This window comes from Camellia sinensis, chromosome 11, assembly GCF_055761805.1.
Source record: "Camellia sinensis isolate YWXY chromosome 11, ASM5576180v1, whole genome shotgun sequence".
In the NCBI taxonomy this organism is placed as follows: domain Eukaryota; kingdom Viridiplantae; phylum Streptophyta; class Magnoliopsida; order Ericales; family Theaceae; genus Camellia; species Camellia sinensis.
The window spans coordinates 59,400,504-59,419,765 of NC_138971.1; the positions used below are offsets into that span (position 1 = coordinate 59,400,504).

Consider the following 19,262-nt stretch of genomic DNA (forward strand, 5'->3'; position numbering starts at 1 on the left):
AAGTCTTCATGAAGATTTTCCACCCTTGAATTAGTTTATTATGTTTGTAATATTTTATTGTATGTTATGCATTTACCCTTAGATTACTTTCATGAAATTTTTCATGATACGTTATAAAATATAAACGACGACTTTTTACATAATTACATAACCCCCTTCGAAATACCATCCTCCATGGGTATCCACAAAAAAATATTACTATTGCATTGTCATGTTGTACACTATGTTTGCAGCTTGGATTTAGAAATATATTTGGTAAAAAAATATCAAAAGAAAAGTACATGTAAAATAAAAATTAAAAGAAAATAGTATGAACCAGAAATTTTATCTTGAAATTAACCCAATAAGAGATGTATGGTGTACATTTAAAATAAATGGTATGTGAGTTATATATAGAATGATTATGGTCCTTATATGCACTTTTTGAGATATTTTTCCAGTACTTAGTATTTGGGGGGAATTGGGGTCTCTCTTCTTTTTTTTTTCTTTACAAATTTATGATCCAAACACAATTTTGGTGATGAGAAGGAGATATTGAATATATATCAAATCGAAAATAATGTATAACCAAATAAATATACGTATATATATATATATATACAAAAGTTGCCATTAAAATATATGAATAAGATTTATTCTAAGTGTGACTTCTTACACCACATCAAACCAAAATATACACCATAAATTTAATATTGTTTTATACTTTTATACAGTTAACAGTTGCACCTTGATTCAAAATCACATAAAAAATTTCTGGATATATTTGAATCATAGGGAGGTAAAGTACTTCGACCTTATAGGGAGGTAAAGTACTTCGACCTCAAACTATAAGGGAGTAAAATGAATTTTTCCTTCTATATAATAACAGTGAATTCAGGATAATATGTAGATGAGATTAATTAAGTTAGGCTGAAACTCCACAGTGGAAATTGAAAACCATGCAATGTAGGTATCAATTTGTCTCCAGTTAGCAACCGATAAAGTGAGGATGTTTTGGTGGTTCTTGTGATATAATCCAAGAATTTACCTTAAATAATTAAATTGATTGTTTTGTGTTAAAACTAAACTTGTATACTTGATAAACTTGTGAAATTGAGATGGTTGTCTGTGAAATAAATTTCGAATTTTTTGTTGGATTGTCTTATTTGAATAAAATTTGTATTTGTCCGACTCTTGAAAATAGAAACGGTTGTTTTGAATTGAAATTAATTTTAAGTCCGGTTATATCTATAACGTATTACAATATGATCATATATATTGTAGAATTTATATTTAATAGAATAGATAAGGGTTGAACCATCGTTTGTTGTTCTAGCCCGTGGAACAATTGAACACTTGACACTAAAATTTTGACTCACATATTTGTTTATCTAGGATTTATGTAGAAATTGAAGATAAAGGGTAATGCATGTGGTATATTTAAATTCTTGTGATGGTTGTATTGGAAACGAAGAGCATGTTGTAAATTCAACTTTCACGTTTTATTTATTTATTTATGATTATCTCTTGACTTTTTCGTTTTGACTCAATTATCTTCTTTGATCTCTCAATACTTCCTTATCATGGTCGTAGTATTGCATTTGATCTTTATGGACTTGGATCTTGAAAATCCAAAACGTGACAAGTTTACCCACAATTACTTCAATTAATTAGGAACCGAGTGCCTAATTTACTCCTTTTGTATCATTCGATTGTATTTAAATCATAAATTTAAAAGAAATTTACGAAGAAAAAGAGAAGTATAGATAAAAGTGAATAAAATATAAATAAATTTTTTTTTTTTTTTTTTTTTTTTTCCTCTCCACATATTTCTTCCCATAAGGGCTATAACTCGAATGGTAAGTTCCCAAGCGAACAACCATGAGGTCCTAAGTTCGAGTCCCTACCTTCCATTATATATGAGATTAATAGGTGGTTGCACATATCTAGCCTTATTATGCTGAACAAAAAAGCACAAAAAACAAACAAGCAAACATATTCATATTCTTATTATGCTGAACAAAAATTGCTTACAAAGCATCTCCAGTCCACACTACTCTCCCATGAGCCCTATTATAAAGGCTACATAGTGACAAACACATTGTCGGACAGCCTTAGCATAGCAGTAGATGGTACAGATACTGAAATGGACAAATGCTATTTTATTATTTTAAAATAGACACAAAATATGATTATGTGATGATGATGATCTGTGTAGCAGTATGAATCTATGTAATAACTGTGGGGGCTGATCGGCCGGTGAATTCCTCCATCTTGGACAGCTTGAGAGCAACCTCCACCTGTGACCAAAACGCACCCCGGTTACAAATATAACTAAAAAAAGCAGTAAACCCGGATAGTGTTTAAGATCTCTCACAAGGGGAGCAAGTGCATCTTGAGAATCTCTCCCGATTTTTGACGAATCCTTCTCGTATTGCTCTATGTAAAGACGAATGGTTGCACCTTCTGAGCCAGTTCCGGAGAGGCGGAAAACCTAGAATGCAGTGTCAACAATGTTTTAAAACCACTGGAAATTAACTGGCATGACAACATATTAAGTTCTTGAGAAATTAAGGTTGCGTTTGATAGAGTTTTGTAAATATGATTTGTGAATATAAGTTGTACTTTGAGTTTGTGAGTTTTGGAATTATGATTTGAGTGTAGAAAATTTGTTTGGCAAATGATTTTTGAAAAGAGTTTTGAAAAAAAATTTGAAAAGAGTTTTTGAATTGAATGATGTGACATAATTTTTATACAAAAAGTTACAACTCATAACCAAACACAACCCAAAATTCTATTCAAAACTTATAAAAAATTAAAAAAAAAATTGAAAATATTTTTTATTTAACATATAAAAATAACAAGTGCAAAAACAAAACAAAACAAAAAAAATTCAAGAACATTGTTCCGGTCAACCAGCCGGACATCCGGAGGGACATCCGGGTACATGATTTTTCAAACGCGGGTGTGGAAATGTGTTTTGAAAACCGTAAACAATCGTGAAGTTAGAATGTGTGGGTAGAAAACTATTGTCAAAATCGTTCCAAACAGAGCCTAACGTTTCAAGGTTATACGGTCTTGCAATTTTCTCCTATCTGCTCTGTTTGGTTTCTGCAATTAAAGGGAAAAAAAAACTGTGGCTAGTTAAGCCAAAAACATTTTGATTGTTTGGTTTCAGTATATTTAGCTAACAAATTAGAAAGACCAATTTTTTTAACAGTATCATGTTTGACAAGTGCTAAAAAAAAAGCTTTTTTTTCCCAAACTTTTTTTTTTCTTCAGTGAAAATTTATAATATTTTATTTTTTAATTCTTTCTAATCTTGCTAAAAAGTAATATATATATATATATATATTAAAAAAATCACGAAAGACAAAAAAATAATCCAAACCCCATATAACATTTTCCCAATAAAAAGCACAGTTTATTTAGCATTTGCCAAACATATCAATCATTTTAGCAACAAATTTATTAAAAAAATAAAAAGAAAAGAAAAACCTACCAAAATTGCATTAGCCAAACCAGATCTCAGTAGTAATATGTCTATGTTTGTGAAAGTTGGCAGTGAATAGACTCCCAATATGATATATCGAATCTTAATTGCAGTGATCTACTGTTCCTCAACTGAATTTTGAACGGGAAATAAATGGTGAAAGGGAGCCCACTTACCAATCGTGAACCGTCCTCAAACAGGTATCGGATACCCTGATGCTTCGAGATGGAACCATCAACAGGATCTTTGTATTCGAACTCATCAGCATTGGCAACATTTGATACATCTGAGCGTATCCCCTTTACAATCCTGCACAAATAAACAACATGAGCTCATAAAAATATTAAAAAATAAGATCCTTTCACCATGGTAGACTTTAGATCTAATGACAACAAAAATGACACTCTCCTCCAATATTCTTTATCAAATGAGGTGCAATGGTTGTGCTTGTACAAGGGATTCGAGTGAGATGTAAAAAGAAAAATTAAATTAGGGTCCATTTGGATGAATGTGGATTTCAAATGTAAGAATTTGATGTCAATTATTCAAAGATAATAACTCAAATTTAGATTTGATACTTTACCCTATAAATTTCAAGATTGAAACTGGATTTTAAAAAACTACATAAAAATAGTTATTTGAAATCATGCTTAGGATTCTCTTCTAGCAACAAGGATCCTACTAAAATATATCTCTTCTATCTCTATTTTTTTTTTTTTTTTTTTTTTTTTTTGTTCTCTACCTATAATAGCTAAGGCCAAGTTTGGCTATCCTAAATAAGTACACACTTTTTATCTTTTTATCTTTTTCCATCACATCATCTCTCTACTTTTCTGCACATCTTTTCGTAAAAAGGCAAAAAATGCACTTATTTAGGTCATCCCAAACAACCCCCTAAGTCTCCAATATTTTTAAACTCAAATCCCTTGATTTGAAATCCATGTTCATCCAAACAGACCCTTAGTTTGTATTTCATTCACTTTTCCCGGCCTGTTTCATTTTCCTCAACAAATCTCTTCTGAAAATCCTTAATTCAAACACACCCATATAAAAATATTGTGGTTACGCTATTCCAGAGAAAATCAGTAGTTTAGCCTCAATTATTGATAATTGGACATCCAAACAGCAAAATACATCCGCTATTGTCAAATCATAATGTGGGACCTAAAATAGAAAAAAGAAAATTGTAGGCCCTCAAATATTTCTCCAGGACCACAGTGCTGAATTAGAGGGAATCAAGAGGATTAGGTCTGATCGAAAGCTAGCCGTACCCCAAACGTAAAACAACAGAAAATACTCAAATTAGTTACCCAAAGAACAACCAACATTACCCAACCCAAGCTTAAGTTAAATCAAGTTAAGGCAGGTTGTATGGGCTTTTGATTAGGTTGGAAGAACACACCTTTATTGATCCAGATTACAGCCAAAGGTTTTCCTTTGGAACTGCAACTATTTGAGACCCCAGAAAGTGTTTTAGTTATGTATATATATATGTGCATCATATGACATACTATGCCAAATAAATAGAATAATGAGCGAGGATTTTGATCTAAATTTCACATACTATGTTCCATGATGCTAAAAATTACTCTCAACAGGTTAACTAAAACCCAAAACCTAAAGACTTGAGTACATGTTTCCCATAAGCACATCAATATTCTCCCACCAGCCAGTTCATCCTTAGGTAAGAGTCTGTGAGCGAGTATAAGCATGGATTTGAATTCTCTATTAAGCAGTAAACCCAGAAAAGAACCATTTTTTTTTAATTAAGAAAAAAAAAAAAAAGGTACAGCATACAGGATCACAAGACCAAGACATCACATGTAGTGTTCAACTTCTTTTCCTATTTTCTTTTCAAGCAATGACCTTGAGCATGACCAACTCTCACAGTTTGATTGGTGGTGATTACAGAGCCCAACAACAAATAACCACTGCATGACCAATTACTAGTGATTCCAGGTTTGCACACGCAGTGAGCCAATACCTACATTGTCACTCTCCTAAACAACTCAACAAGCAAAGAGGATGATGTGAAATTTTACCATGACAAAAAGATTAGAATATTATAATCATTTGGCACCAAATCAGCTCCCTCTTTTACGTTTGACTTACTGTTTCACCAGCAAAACTCCACCAACAGACTGACTGTCCAGGCAAGACCAAAATTATTTAAGGGGTCATAATCTTCTTCAAAGTATATCACAATTGAAACTCCATCGACCAAAAAATCCCACCAGCTAGAGTGACTTCAACTCTAAGGCACTATTTCCATATTTGTTTTACCACAATTCTTTCCCTCCAGCTCCAAAGGACTATTTTCTATTACAGAGAACTCCAACATGGAGACCCAGTTTAGGTCAGAATCTTATAAACCTTCCCCTTTCTTTTTCTTTTTTTCTTATTCTTAAATTTAGTTTCAAGTATCTATGTTTTTATTGTTCCAAGAATTCATATATTTTAAAGATGTCATCGAGCTTTGGTTCATTTTAATTTAGGACAAAGTAGGAAGATATCTTAACGGGATTTTTTCACATAGCTTTCTCTTTGTTGCAAAATTCTAACGATTTTTTGCCAAACAGATTTCTATGGAAAGTTCAACGGCAGGCAAGTACTTACACAGCTTAAAAGTGTAATTTGATAATTTTTTTATTTTTTTATCTTGTCTACTTTACTAAAATTTCTGAGGCTATCTAGTTGTGAGATAAATTAGAAAAGAAAACCAAAATAAATCAATAGATAGATAAATGCTGGACAATGAGCAAATCTAAGAAGAAAGGAGTCAATGAACGAGCAAATGGAAAAAGCTTAAATAGAAGAGGGGCTTTCAGTCACCATGCTGTTTCCATCAAATAGAAAACAGAAAAACACAATTTGACCAGGCCACGTCTTGCCTTTTCAAACTTCAACAACATGGCCCTGATCCCAACCCATAGAGTCTCAGTAATCCATTAAATTGGAGATAAACAAGGTATACTTGATTTTCTTGTAAACACAGATAAATAAAACAACATTTAGAGGAAACTTTTATCTTATTAAGTGTGCTACTACTGCACAACCAAGTAAACTTTGCAACAAGTATCTTGAAAGTAGCATGAGAAGCATACTTGTTAACTTCAGTGAGATCAGATTGCAGTTTGACCAAATATGCCATCAGTTCTTTTGCTGCACCTGCATCAACATTCTTTCAGGGGGAACAAAAAACAAAATAAATTAATTCATAAAAGATGTTTAACACAATTACTATCACAAAAGAATCAAATATTAAGTTACAAGCATCACAGATCATCCCAACCTCATAATCATATCGAGTATAATAGTGGCGACCATAGGTAGCCCAATGCTGGCGAACAATATCTTCAACTGTCACAAGATTGTTGCCGCTGAGGTTATCCTTATTTTTATAAGCAATAATAGAAAGCCAAGCCAATACAGCCCAGATCCCATCTTTCTCACGGATATGGTCCGAACCTGTCAATATAAAACAAATCATTAACATACTGCATAATATGCAATATATGTTTCCAATGGCCAACCGACAATATAATCTCTTTGCATTAATTAAATATTGAAGAATCGGGACAAAAGCCCACCAGTTCCAAAACTTTCTTCACCACAAACTGAACATAACCCAGCATCCATTAAGTTACCAAAGAACTTCCAGCCGGTAGGCACCTGGCATTTTGGAGGAAAAAAAATTTACATCTCTGGTACCAATAGTACAAAAACCCATAGACATTTCGCAGTTTGTAGAACAGAGTACCTCAAAAAATTTCAAATTTAAATGCTTAGCCACAACATCAAGAGCAGCAGATGTAGGCATGCTCCTACAGGAAGAAAACAAATATGAGATTGAAATGAAAGCGTAATGAATGAATTGATAATAAGATGGCCAAACAATAGAAGGAAGGCCATGGGAGAAGTACAGTAGTTCCTTTACAAAATAACTAGAAAAAGCAGCTGTGTTGCACAAATGAGGTATGGCTTATTTGGCTTAACATAAGAATGTAAACATGCATGCATGCACAGATTAACATGCCTTCCAAGTTCAAATTTGCAAATGCACATGCTATTACACACACAACAGAAACTAAGCAAGATGTTACAAAACCTGGCAACGCCCTTTAGACCACCAGAAAAGTAAGGAATGGCTTGAACAGCATTTGCAGCAATAATAGCAACTGAATCCGATGGAGTTACGAAAAACCTGAAATCACAAATGAAGTTTGAAATGATAGGTTGTGAGAAGAAATCTTGTTCGGCAACAAAAGTCAAAGTGTGATGCTACCTTTTACCAAGGACCATGTTACGATCGGCATCACCATCAGCAGCAGCACCAAATTCCGGTGGTTCATCTTGACAGCTTGATTTACCCAACCCCATACGTGCAACTAACTCCTTTGCATAGGTCAGATTGGGATCAGGATGTCCTCCTCCAAAGTCCTCCTGTTCACATGAAATAATACACAAAAAAGAACATGGAGAAACATCATAGTTTAGACAAAGTAGCTTGACAATTTTATACCAATCAAGTAGTTATTTACAAACATATAAATACCTTGGGTACGCAGTTCAATAATGAGCTTTCTTGTGCACCAAGCTCCTCCACAAATATACGCTTAGCATAAGCACCAGCAACTCCATGAAGTGCATCATAACTTGAAAATACTTACAAAAATTAAGCACCAAGTAGATACTGAAGGAGAAGAGTATTCTGATATTAGAAATGAGATGATAGCTACATACCAGAATGTAAATTTTGGGGATGAAAGCAACTTTTGGATAGACTGAAAATCAAATATTGACCTGGGAAATCAACAGACAATGTTGTTGAAGGAATGAAATGCTAAGTACATAATGAAACACTACAAAGAAAATAATATTGTATGAACATAAATAAACATTTTTTCTGGTAGCTGAAGAAAAAGTGGAATGCACAAAGTTTGTAGTTTGTACAGCCATCATGAATTCTTGGTCCAATAGGATCCAACACTGTACTAGCATGATATTATGGAGTGTTAAAGTCACTGAATATCATGAAAACCAAAAGTAAAAACAAAAATAGGAAAAAGTAGGCTCTGTTTGGTTGTGCTCTGTAATCAATTTTCTACCCATGTGTTGGAGCATGATGTTTGGTTTCGTTTTCAAATCAATTTTCTACACTCTGCAGAGAGAACTCTAATGCACAGGCGCCTTTTTTGTCCACCCGGTAGACCACCCGGATGTCCGACTGATTTCCAGATTTTTTTTTTTTTTTTTTTTTTTTTTTTTTTGCAATTGATTTACATAATCGGGACAAATATTTTCTGAAAATTTTTAAATTTTTTATGTGCTTTAAAATAATTTTGAGTTGTATGTTTAGTTATGAGTTGTAAATTTTTGTATCACATATCAAATGTCACATCAATAATTTCCCACTCAAATCAAACCTCTTTTCCAAAACTATTTTCAAAACTCTTTACCAAACAAATTTTCTACACTCAAATCATAATTCCACAACACACAAACTCAAAATACAACTCATACTCTCAAATCACATTTACAAAACACAACCAAACGCTACCGTAATATCCAATGCTAAAAGTTCACAGATAGGCAACCACACTACCATGTTGTAGAACAGATAATACAGAACACGTGCACACACACACACAGGCTATAAGCTATGAACTATAATACACCAGTGTCACAATTATTATAAAAAAAAATATTTGACTGCTATATATCATCAGTTTTTCTTCACCATTTTATATCACCGGGTACATAGTTACTATATTATTTGTTTTCATTATTTCCTTAATGATTGTTTCCAAGCAAGAAACCAATCATGAGTATCCACAAAAATGGTGATACAGAACGGTGACAAAATACAAATGACATATAATATTTATCTTTTTAAGGAAAATGAAAAGAAAAGAAAGAAAATGTTGATAAGCATGCATTAGTCAAAAAAATTATAAAAATTATAAAAAAAAAATTGAGAACTTCAAATTGAACCATTGAAGATAGCATACTTCATCAAATTCACGTAATCACTGGCTGAATCAAAAACATCAACATCAAACTGCCCCTCGGGTCCGGTAAAGCTTGTTATTCCAATTGCAGAGATGTCCACCTAGAATATATTTCAAGCATTATGAGATGAAGGGATTGTTAGATAAGAATACAATCAGCACACGTAATGCAATGTAAAACTATATATATTGCTCAAGAAGTATATAATACATCTGGCAAGTCTTCCGCAATTAAGTACTCCTTTATTGTTTTTGTGTTCTCAAAGATCTTGTCGGTAATTCCTTCTGGTGCAGGCCCACCATTTTCCATGTTGTATTTAATTCCAAAATCCTGTAAAAGCAAACATACAAAAGAAGACCCAACATTCAGGTTTGCAGTTGGCTATATGAAAATTCTGAATGAAAATCAAACAACAAAATATTTTTCCTATTTATAGAGTTCAAAGGAAGATTCAATAATTATCATTTCTCATCCAATTGACTTGCTGTGTCTGAAACTTCTTCCCTTCAAGTTATTTTTTGTATATATTACATTGATATCTAAAACATTTTCTGGTGTTTAATATGATAGAAAACAAAAATAACAGAAAAGGAAGTAGAAAAATAAAGAATGAGCTCATTTGGGAAAATATTTTCCAGACCTAATGAGACAGACCGCTATAACACACCAGCACAGCCACTGTCACTCCACCACCACTATTGTCAACCAAACAACACTATTGCCGCTGCCACCATCATAAACCCCACCCTACTACCACCACCCTCCCCATCACCAAACAACCATGCTGTGAATGAAAGTGTTTATTAATATAATTATTTGAAACGGGAGCCAAAATGATTTTCTGTGGAAGCAAATAGAAAAAAACGTTTTTTTGGCTCATTTTCAAGTCAAAAAAGCAAATCATTTTTACCGAAAATGTTTTCCACCTTACCCATTTCCGTTGAAACAAATGAAATGTTAATCATCTTTAAACAATAATTTCTCTTCCTTACACAAGATTTGATTACTCTTTTTTTCTTTTTCCCTGCGTACAAGTTGAGGGTGCTTGCTTGCAATGGATGTCTCATTTAATGTCTCATTTAAAATAAAAACAAAATTACTCTAGACTACAAGTAACTTAAATTCTTAGTGCAAACTATACAAGTTTACCTTTATCATACCACAATTTAGAAGATATGGCATACCCCATTCCTAATCCACATATCAGAATGATCCATGTTCCAAGTAATATGAAGTAAATTACATACAGAAAGACCATATATAGGCTGAGAAAGCCCAAAAAAAAAAAAAAGAAAGATAAACAAATCTTGTGCTATTCAGTAAGGCCTATAATACCTTCAAGTACACAATTTTACATACCTAAACCAGAAACCAAACAAGAGGATAAAAAAACTGGTGATGCATATTAGTAATGTTTTTACTGGGCCAGACTGCTGTAAGAACAGAATAGAATAATGAAACCTACTTAATTCCTCACATCATAAAGGTAAAAGGATGGTGCTGATCATCAAACTAAAAAAATTTCAATAAAATTGGTGATTAAGCAAATACAGCTGGAACATACCTCATTGGGACCACCTGGATTGTGACTTGCTGTCAATATAAACGATCCCGATGCCTTAGATCCCTATGTTAGAATTTATGAATAAAGTTAATTGATGTTACATTGAACTGGTTTTAACAAGAACGCAATGAAAGAAAACACGCAAGACAGCTAGAAGTATCCATTTGAACCAGATTAACTTACATCAGATCCAACTCTTTCGCGTATAACAGCTGATACAGCAGGAGTAGACAGCAAACCATTTTGACCGACCCAAATACGTCGTACTCCATTTGCAGCAGCCATCTTAATTATAATCTGCCAGTTTCCTCAAAACAGATTCAATAGATTCGTCAACATGGTCAGTTACACATCAGGTGTAAGCATGCAATATAGATACTAGGAAGCAATATTTGTATGTTAAGACAACTAAGGTCTGTTAGGACAGCACTAGCGGGTGCAACCAAGTCCAAACCAAGGAGCCAAACGTTCAACCAAGCTCAGCATAATGCAAGCACTAAGCTTGCTATACCTGAAGTTTTAGATTACCACAAAAGACCATTAAGCCTGGAGTTTCTTTAATTTTTATCATTTTTTTTTATCTTTTTACTTTTCTTCCATTCTTGGAGCCAAAGCAATCAACTGAAAAAAAATTTACCAAGGACAAAATTCAAGTAACTCCAAACTAATGTTGGTACATTACAATTGAACATTAAAACATGAATTATATGAACAAAATATATTAATCTTCTCAATATGGGCGCAAGCCGCCCTTCAAAATAATAAAACTCTGTTCTTATTAGAGAAACAACAGCTTCGATCAATAATAACCATAATTTCATTAAATAGTATCATGCCATAGAATGATGAGATCAAATGATAGCTAACACCCCCCCCCCCCCCCCCCCCAACACACACAAAAAAGAAGCAGAAAACAAAAACTAAAGTTGGTAACTTGGAAAAAATGAAAAATCTGCACCTAAATCTCCCACTGGAAACAAGATGGTATAAGATGTACCTGGATGGCATCCTTTGAAAAATAGCGGCCATCACCAGAAACAACAAGTGTAGCACCTGTGTGCATGAAAATGCAGTTACAAGAAGTGAACATAAACACTAAATGACATTATATGAGTAGAAGTCTAGAACCATTTGAGGCATATTCTACACTAGAACCATTTGAGGCATATCATCATAAAACTAATGCAAAAAAGATAATTGAACTGCTTCTTCACTAGAAGATGGAACACTTTTATAAAAGCACTCCCTAAAAAAAAATTTAAAAAAAAAAAAAAAAAAAGAACAAGAAAGAAAAAGAAAAAGAAATTTGTTCAGTTAACTAACTCTCTACCGCATGTCAACATTAACTACTAAGAAACATTGATTCATTATGAACCTGAAAATTGAAAAACAAATTCAGATAGACCATGTCATACTGTTACGCTATAGTACCCGAGTTGGACACTCAACCTTTGGATAAGGATATGGGATATGCATAAGGATATAGGATCCGGACAACCAAAAATAAAGATAAAAATGAAAGACAGGTGAACTTGGATAACAACAACCAACTGGGGCTGGGCCAGATGGTCCCTACACCTCACAAGGAGATCAAGAGTTCAAGTCTTGCCACAGACAAGACTCCCCCTTCCCCCTAGCTACAACCTCTGATGTACCTTAAAAATAAAAATAAAAATAAAAAAATAAAGCAAAAAGTTTTTTGAACAACAGGAGGTATGAATCAGTCAATGAATGCCTGTATTGGCGAATAATAGATATCAGTCCCAAAGTACAGCTATGTTACATGAACTTTTCAAAACAAATCAAATATCAGTGTCGGACACCCGTCATTTAGACAAGGGTGTGGAATGTGTCCGATACTTTTCATTGGACACTTTTCATGTATTTGTATTTATCCTATATGTATCATTTGTTGTTTGATTGCTATAAAGCACCTTTTTGACATTGTATCTCACATATAGTACTATTTTATCTTACATCATAGATTAAAAATATAAAAATATGACTCTTTTTTGCCGATTCAACATACCCTTGAATTTGAGATTTGATGAGTCCGACCTGTAGATACGCACCCACACCCGATGCCCGAACCCAATTCCATGTAACATAGAAGTACGGATAAAATTCTATTTTTCTGTCAAACTCTCACAATAAAAGATTGAGGGAGAACACTGAAAAAGAAACTGATAAGGATGTAAACAACCCATCTCCTCTTCCTGATGTCTAGTACTCCGAACACAATAGTTTTGTTGCAGTAATAAGTTGCACCTTTAATAAATAGGTGAGCCAAACTAAAACCGAAGAACCAGACAAAGCCTACTAAAAGAAGTATATAACCGAACAAAGATGGAAGTGGTTGCACAGCACAGTTTTGGGAGCTCATAGAGCTAAGAGAACCATTGCTTTAATAATGAGTTTCAATATATATATTTATAAATAAAATTTTAAAAAAAAGGTATTCCTTTCCCAATTGATAGCCACATCATCCAAGATATAGAAGTAAAAAGAATCACAAAAAAGAGAAACCTATGTGGAACCATATACCATATTGTTCAGACAAATACTCATGGTCTGCCAGTCATATCTTGACATCTTCAGTCTATCTACAATCAATTTTTTGCACCATAAAGCACCAACAACATCATAAAAAATAAAAATAAAATAAAAAACCCTTCAAAATCACCCTTTAAATTTGATATACACACCTTGATCACAAATCACTCTTGAAGAACTTTTCTAATTCATTAATTATATTTTATCTTCATTAATTACATTATAATCATAAGGTCATTAGCCTCTTCAATTTTCTTATAAAGATGATGGGATCAAAATTATCAAATGGTGGTTCTTGAGAAACAGCCAACCATCATTCTCTATTTTATCAAACAACCTACTAGAGACTCCTAAAAATGACCACCAAATCATCTACGTTCAACACAACGATAGAGGAGCTCTCTAATTGTCATCCATTTCATCCCAATACATCACCGGTTTTCTCATATAATTAAATTATAATTGTCTTTATGGAGACAAATTCCAAAATCTGGCCTAGTATAACTAATTAAATTATTAGATACTTTTCCTAAACAATTGGTTTTGGCTATGAACAATCACCATGACTAGTATCCAATTGAGCTATAACTTGGTTCAAGTTGACCGCACCAAAGCATAAGAGAAAGGCAATATCAAACGGAACATGGCAATGTGAACATGAATGATTGTCAAGGACACCCCAAGGTTTGAGATTAAGCTTCATTAACTCGAGTTAACATGCAATTTTGCCAAAAATCTAACATACAATACAAGTCCAAAGACAGAATTGAGAGACAGCAAATGGTAGAAAGATCTGTTGAATATAGAAATAGAGTTGAATATAAGAATTAGAATTTTTTTATTTTTAGTAGATTGTATAAAATCCTTGATTGTAGGAATCCCGAACCTTATTTATATTGTTTTCTAAATTGTATCATGAATATATTATATAGACATGGTCTCTACCTCATTCATAGGTAAGCCAAAACCATTCTCTTTATTCTTTTTGGTATCAAAGCCAAAGATCAACCACCCTAGCCCTCCTCTCCCTCTGTCTGCACCACCCAGCCCCACCTATCACCACCACTAGCCTTCTCTTTTCTCTCTCAGCCACCGACAGCCCTACCCACTCCTTCTAGACCACCCGACAGCCCTACCCACCCCTTCTAGACCACCCGACAGCCCTTCTTCTCACCTGTTTTCCCCTTGGCAGGACTCCTACACTCCTGCCGAGGCTGTGTTTGCTGCTGACCAGACTTTGTTATGGTCCAGTGTGCTTCGGCTACCCCTCTAGGGTGGTCCGGGGTAACTTTTCCCCTTCTCGGGGTGTTGTGCTGATGTTTTAAGCACCTTTTTTCCATCCTCTTGATTCATTGGTCTACCGAATTTGTTCAGTAGCATTTATTTGAATAAACCGTTGAGTTTTTTCCGACTTCTTGCATTGTTTCAAACATTGTTGTTGTGATTGTGTGTTTTTCAACCCCTATTCTTCCACCATGACTGAGCCATCTCTTGTTGTCTCTTCTAATGTACCCACCAAACCTATCCCTCTTGGTTGTGATTTTTTTCTTTCTCATCACACTCTTGTTCATCGTATTACGAGTGTAGTGTTTGAATGGAAAAAATTTTGCCACATAGAGCTGCTCCCTTAAACTCTATTTCTATTTTCAACAAGATCTCAAATATTTTCCCCCCTTGTATATTGCTGGGTTTGGCTTACCCTTAAACTCTATTTCTATATTCAACAAGATCTCAAATATTTTCCCCCCTGTATATTGCTGGATCTGAAGCCAAATGACAGAGGAACTTCAGCATATTCTCATAAGGCAGTGTTTCTTAGAAAATTAACTAATTACAATAATCACAATGTAGACCAGTAATGGAAGAGGATGGTCTAATGTCTTTGGCAAAAGAACAAAAGAAAGTAACACTGATGTGGAGCAAATGTGAAAATGGTGCAGTATCCATATATGTTGGCTTAGCTTTATTGTTGTCGGAAGACCTTCTGAAATATCCCTAAGATTGTGTTTCTCCATGTGGCTAATTGATTGGTATGAAATAGTAAATGATAGCATATTTTGCCAGTCATTAACATGGCTGTTAGAATCTTATGATTTACAATTCAATATGAGTTTGAACCGAAACGATTCGACTCGTGCTACTAAATCTTAAATTGAGTGACTCTTATGAATCAATCGTGACTTAGGCCTCGTTTGGAAACCTTCCCTTTTAGTCAAAAAGTCAAAAAGTTACTAAATTAGCCAAAAAGCCAACAACTCATACCAAAAAGTCAAATATTCTCTTTTCTCTCTACTTTTTGCACATCTTTTCGTAAAAAGTCAAAAAGTCATCCCAAACATACTAGCTTTTTTTAGTTCATATTTTAGCCAAATAGCCAAAAAGTTACTAAATTAGTATGTTCCCAAACGAGGCCTTAGTACAAGTAATTGTGATTCGTTATGAGTCAATACAATTCAATTTTGTTTGCATAATGCATGAAACAAAGTCATTTTAGCAACAACAACAAAAAAGAGAGAAGAAAAAAAAAGATCAATTATATTGATATATGTGATTAAATATGTTAAATATGTTTGTACATATATATAGTTTAGTTACATCGATATTTATTTCATTTTTAATACTATGCGTGTATTTTTATATTAATACTAGTGGGTGGCACACACGATGTGTGTGCAATTTAAATAAGTAGGAATAAAAAAAAATAATAATGAAATTAATATTATAATGTGTACTTAACTTAAGTGGTATGAGTCCTCGTACTTAAACCCATGATCATGGGTTCAAGCCTTGCCCATCTCTTTGTTTAACTTTTTTTTAAAAAATAAAAAATACTGCCACATGGCATGAGGAGAGTAAAGCTTCAGAACACCATAAGAGGTGTTCACTTTATAATAGTATAGATAGATAGATAGATAAATATACATATAAAATTATATATTATGCTAAATAAAGTGAATATTATGATTCACAACTCAATACGATTCACGATTCACTATTTTAGCAAAATGATTGATCGTTTGATTCACGATTTGACAACAATAGTTGTTAATAACCCAATTTTTGCTAGTAAAGAAACTTATATTTGCAAGACTCTAGCAACTGCAGATTGCATTAGGTTTTCTTAAGAAACAGATGCCATCTTTATTAGTTTCTTGACAATCCTCACTATAAAGAATAAATAATAATAATAATAATAATAATAATAATAATAAAAACCATTTTTTGAATTAATTTGGAATTGTTTTGTTTCAGTTACTGCATTGAATACAAGCAGAAATACAGATAGTTCATTTAACAGTAACACCAATTTCAAAATAGAAGTCAGAACAAAGGACACTACCCCTACCTCTAACTTTCGCGGTTGTAAGGGCATTGAATGATGACTGAACAAAATTGTGCAAGTAATTAGGTTGCTTGAACACTTTCACCTGAAAAGGTCCAACAATGATATTGTTTATCAGACAAGATGGGAAGATATTCCAGTAACCAACGGCAGCTAACAATAAAATATTCATGCAAAATCAGAAGAGCTTCTGCAACATACCTTGTCTGATGTAAGTGTTTACCAAAATTATCAATAAGCAAAATCAGATTTAAAAGGGGTCACTATAGCTTTCAACCAATGCTCTGATTAATTCTTTTTGTCAGAAGCCTTCATCATTTTCAGATAAGTTGGTTTTGTTCAAAATCATGACTAGGATAAGGAACTATATTTTGGAAGGTGGCCATTATATGATTTGGATAAACAAACATGCAAAAAAAATTGAACATCAAGGAAACAACACGGGGGAATTACAAATCAGTGTCGAAGACCAAAAGTAATTACACGGAGGTTCGGGGTGCAAATCTTTCTGTGGGTTTTTTTGCACAGGGGGGGTTGTGCACCCCCATGCTTGTGTAATTTCTTTTGGTCTTTTGAACTGAATTGCAATTCTCCCAAATAACAATAGGATAGTGTTATTTGGGCTCCGTCTATTTCGACGTAAAATATTTTATAAAAAAAATATTTTTATTGTAAATTGATTTTACACAGAAAAATGTTAATTTTTTTTATTTAGTTTTTCCGCGTATGGTTGACACTTAAAACAAATGAAGTCTCATTTATGACTTTTTAATGAGTTAAGATATATTTATTTAAAAAGGCTAAATGTGTAGAAAAGATAGTAAAGTAAGAGACAAATTTATAAAAATTGAGAAATAATTTTTAAAGGTAAATCATTTTTGAGAAAATAATACAAAAACATTTTCCTTAAAAAATGTTTTACTTGCGTTGGAACAAAAGGAGCTTTCGAGTTGCATAAAATTTGACATCAATGTATAAACAATATAAATGAAATGATACTAACAATATATGATGGAGAAATATTGTATTAAGATCTAATCGAACAAAGAAACGTTTTTGCTTGATGAACAAGAACAGATTCATCAGATCTATTGAATGAAACAAATATCAATATCAATTACTCAAACATTCTGAAGATACGAGTAAAATTGAGAAAGAGATAAAACGCGAGAGAACGGAACAGATCCAACTCAATAGCCACAATCACAAGACAAAAAACAAAACACAGAAAGGGATCAACAGTTTGTAAGGAATTTGAGAGAGCAATTAGGAGTAAATACCATTGCAGATTGATATATGAAGAGAAGATGGAAGAAAATGAAGAGATTAAAAGAGAAATGAAAAGGGGGATTAGGAATGACCTTCTTCCTGAGACCAGAAGTCCCTGGTTTTTGGTCATTATAAGGGGTGGTTTCAACACGAGCAACCTTGAACATCACCATTACTTCCTCTACCCTGGGCTCAAAAAGATTCAATGGAATTCCAAATTAGAGTAAATAGAGAGAAGATGATGATGATGATGATGCTTTATTTTTAAAGTGAAGTGGGGGAGGAGATGGGTGTGTTTCGAGAAAGAGAGAGAGAGAGAGAGTGTGAGTGAGTGAGTGAGACAGGCAAAACGATGTTATGAGAGAGAGAGAGAGAGAGAATATGTTATGAGGATTATTCGACGGGGCAATGAGCATATTCAAACCGCTACACTTTTGTTTTATGCTCTCCTCTCAAGTGCTTGCGGAGGAGATGGCTTCACGTAGTGTGAGATCCCCACATTCCGCTCCCCAGCCCATTATTGTAATTTTATTTTTATTTTTATTTTTTTTAATTTATATTGAAAATTTGAAATGTTTGGTGTAATTTTTGTTCAGAATTATACGTAGGCGAAAGTGAGAGAAAAAAATTACAAATATACTTGCACTCCACAATTTTTCAGTTGTACCCTATTATAAAATTTAAGCTATACACTTTGGTGTGCTAAATTCGTTTGTCCTTGTCTTTAATTAGGATGTCCGAACAAAAATGAGGACGCGGAGTTATCAATAAAAAGATAATTATATTATAGGTTTATTTGGAAAGTGGATTGATTTTTTTATCTATTTTAATTTGGATTAAAAAGTTTTATTTAGGATGAATTTTTTGAGAGAAAGAATATAATGATTATGGATTGAATGTGATGATTTGTCTTGCTAAGCTAAAAAACCTACTTTATTTTTTTGTAATTATTTTAACCAAAAAAGTTCCAAACTTAACTTCCCAAACAAGCTCTATTTATGTCTTCTTCTTCTATTTTTTACTCAATTTGTAAATAAATAAATAAATTT

At 33.2% G+C, this 19,262-nt stretch overlaps 1 protein-coding gene across 1 annotated transcript; it reads right to left on the minus strand.

The window, feature by feature from the left end:
• Positions 1-1,963: 1,963 nt before the first annotated feature.
• Positions 1,964-18,724, minus strand: LOC114318576 (phosphoglucomutase, cytoplasmic). Its single transcript, XM_028265484.2, has 18 exons — positions 18,306-18,724; positions 16,948-17,029; positions 12,046-12,101; positions 11,232-11,345; positions 11,049-11,111; positions 9,695-9,814; positions 9,484-9,584; positions 8,216-8,275; positions 8,028-8,127; positions 7,758-7,915; positions 7,581-7,676; positions 7,233-7,296; positions 7,063-7,144; positions 6,765-6,940; positions 6,577-6,653; positions 3,649-3,781; positions 2,357-2,473; positions 1,964-2,279 (listed from the first exon to the last, which is right to left on the minus strand). The coding sequence occupies exons 1-18, from the start codon at positions 18,384-18,386 to the stop codon at positions 2,208-2,210; spliced, it is 1,752 nt and encodes a 583-aa protein (XP_028121285.2). The 5' UTR covers positions 18,387-18,724; the 3' UTR covers positions 1,964-2,207.
• Between the last annotated feature and the right edge of the window lie 538 nt (positions 18,725-19,262).

Coding starts and splice junctions, on each gene's coding strand:
- LOC114318576 (XM_028265484.2), bottom strand. CDS start 18,386: ATGGTGATGTTCAAGGTTGCTCGTGTTGAAACCACCCCTTATAATGAC. Junction 9,815..11,048: donor ATCCAGGTGGTCCCAATGAG/GTATGTTCCAGC, acceptor TTGCTTTTACAG/GATTTTGGAATTAAATACAA. Junction 7,916..8,027: donor TATTGAACTGCGTACCCAAG/GTATTTATATGT, acceptor TCATGTGAACAG/GAGGACTTTGGAGGAGGACA.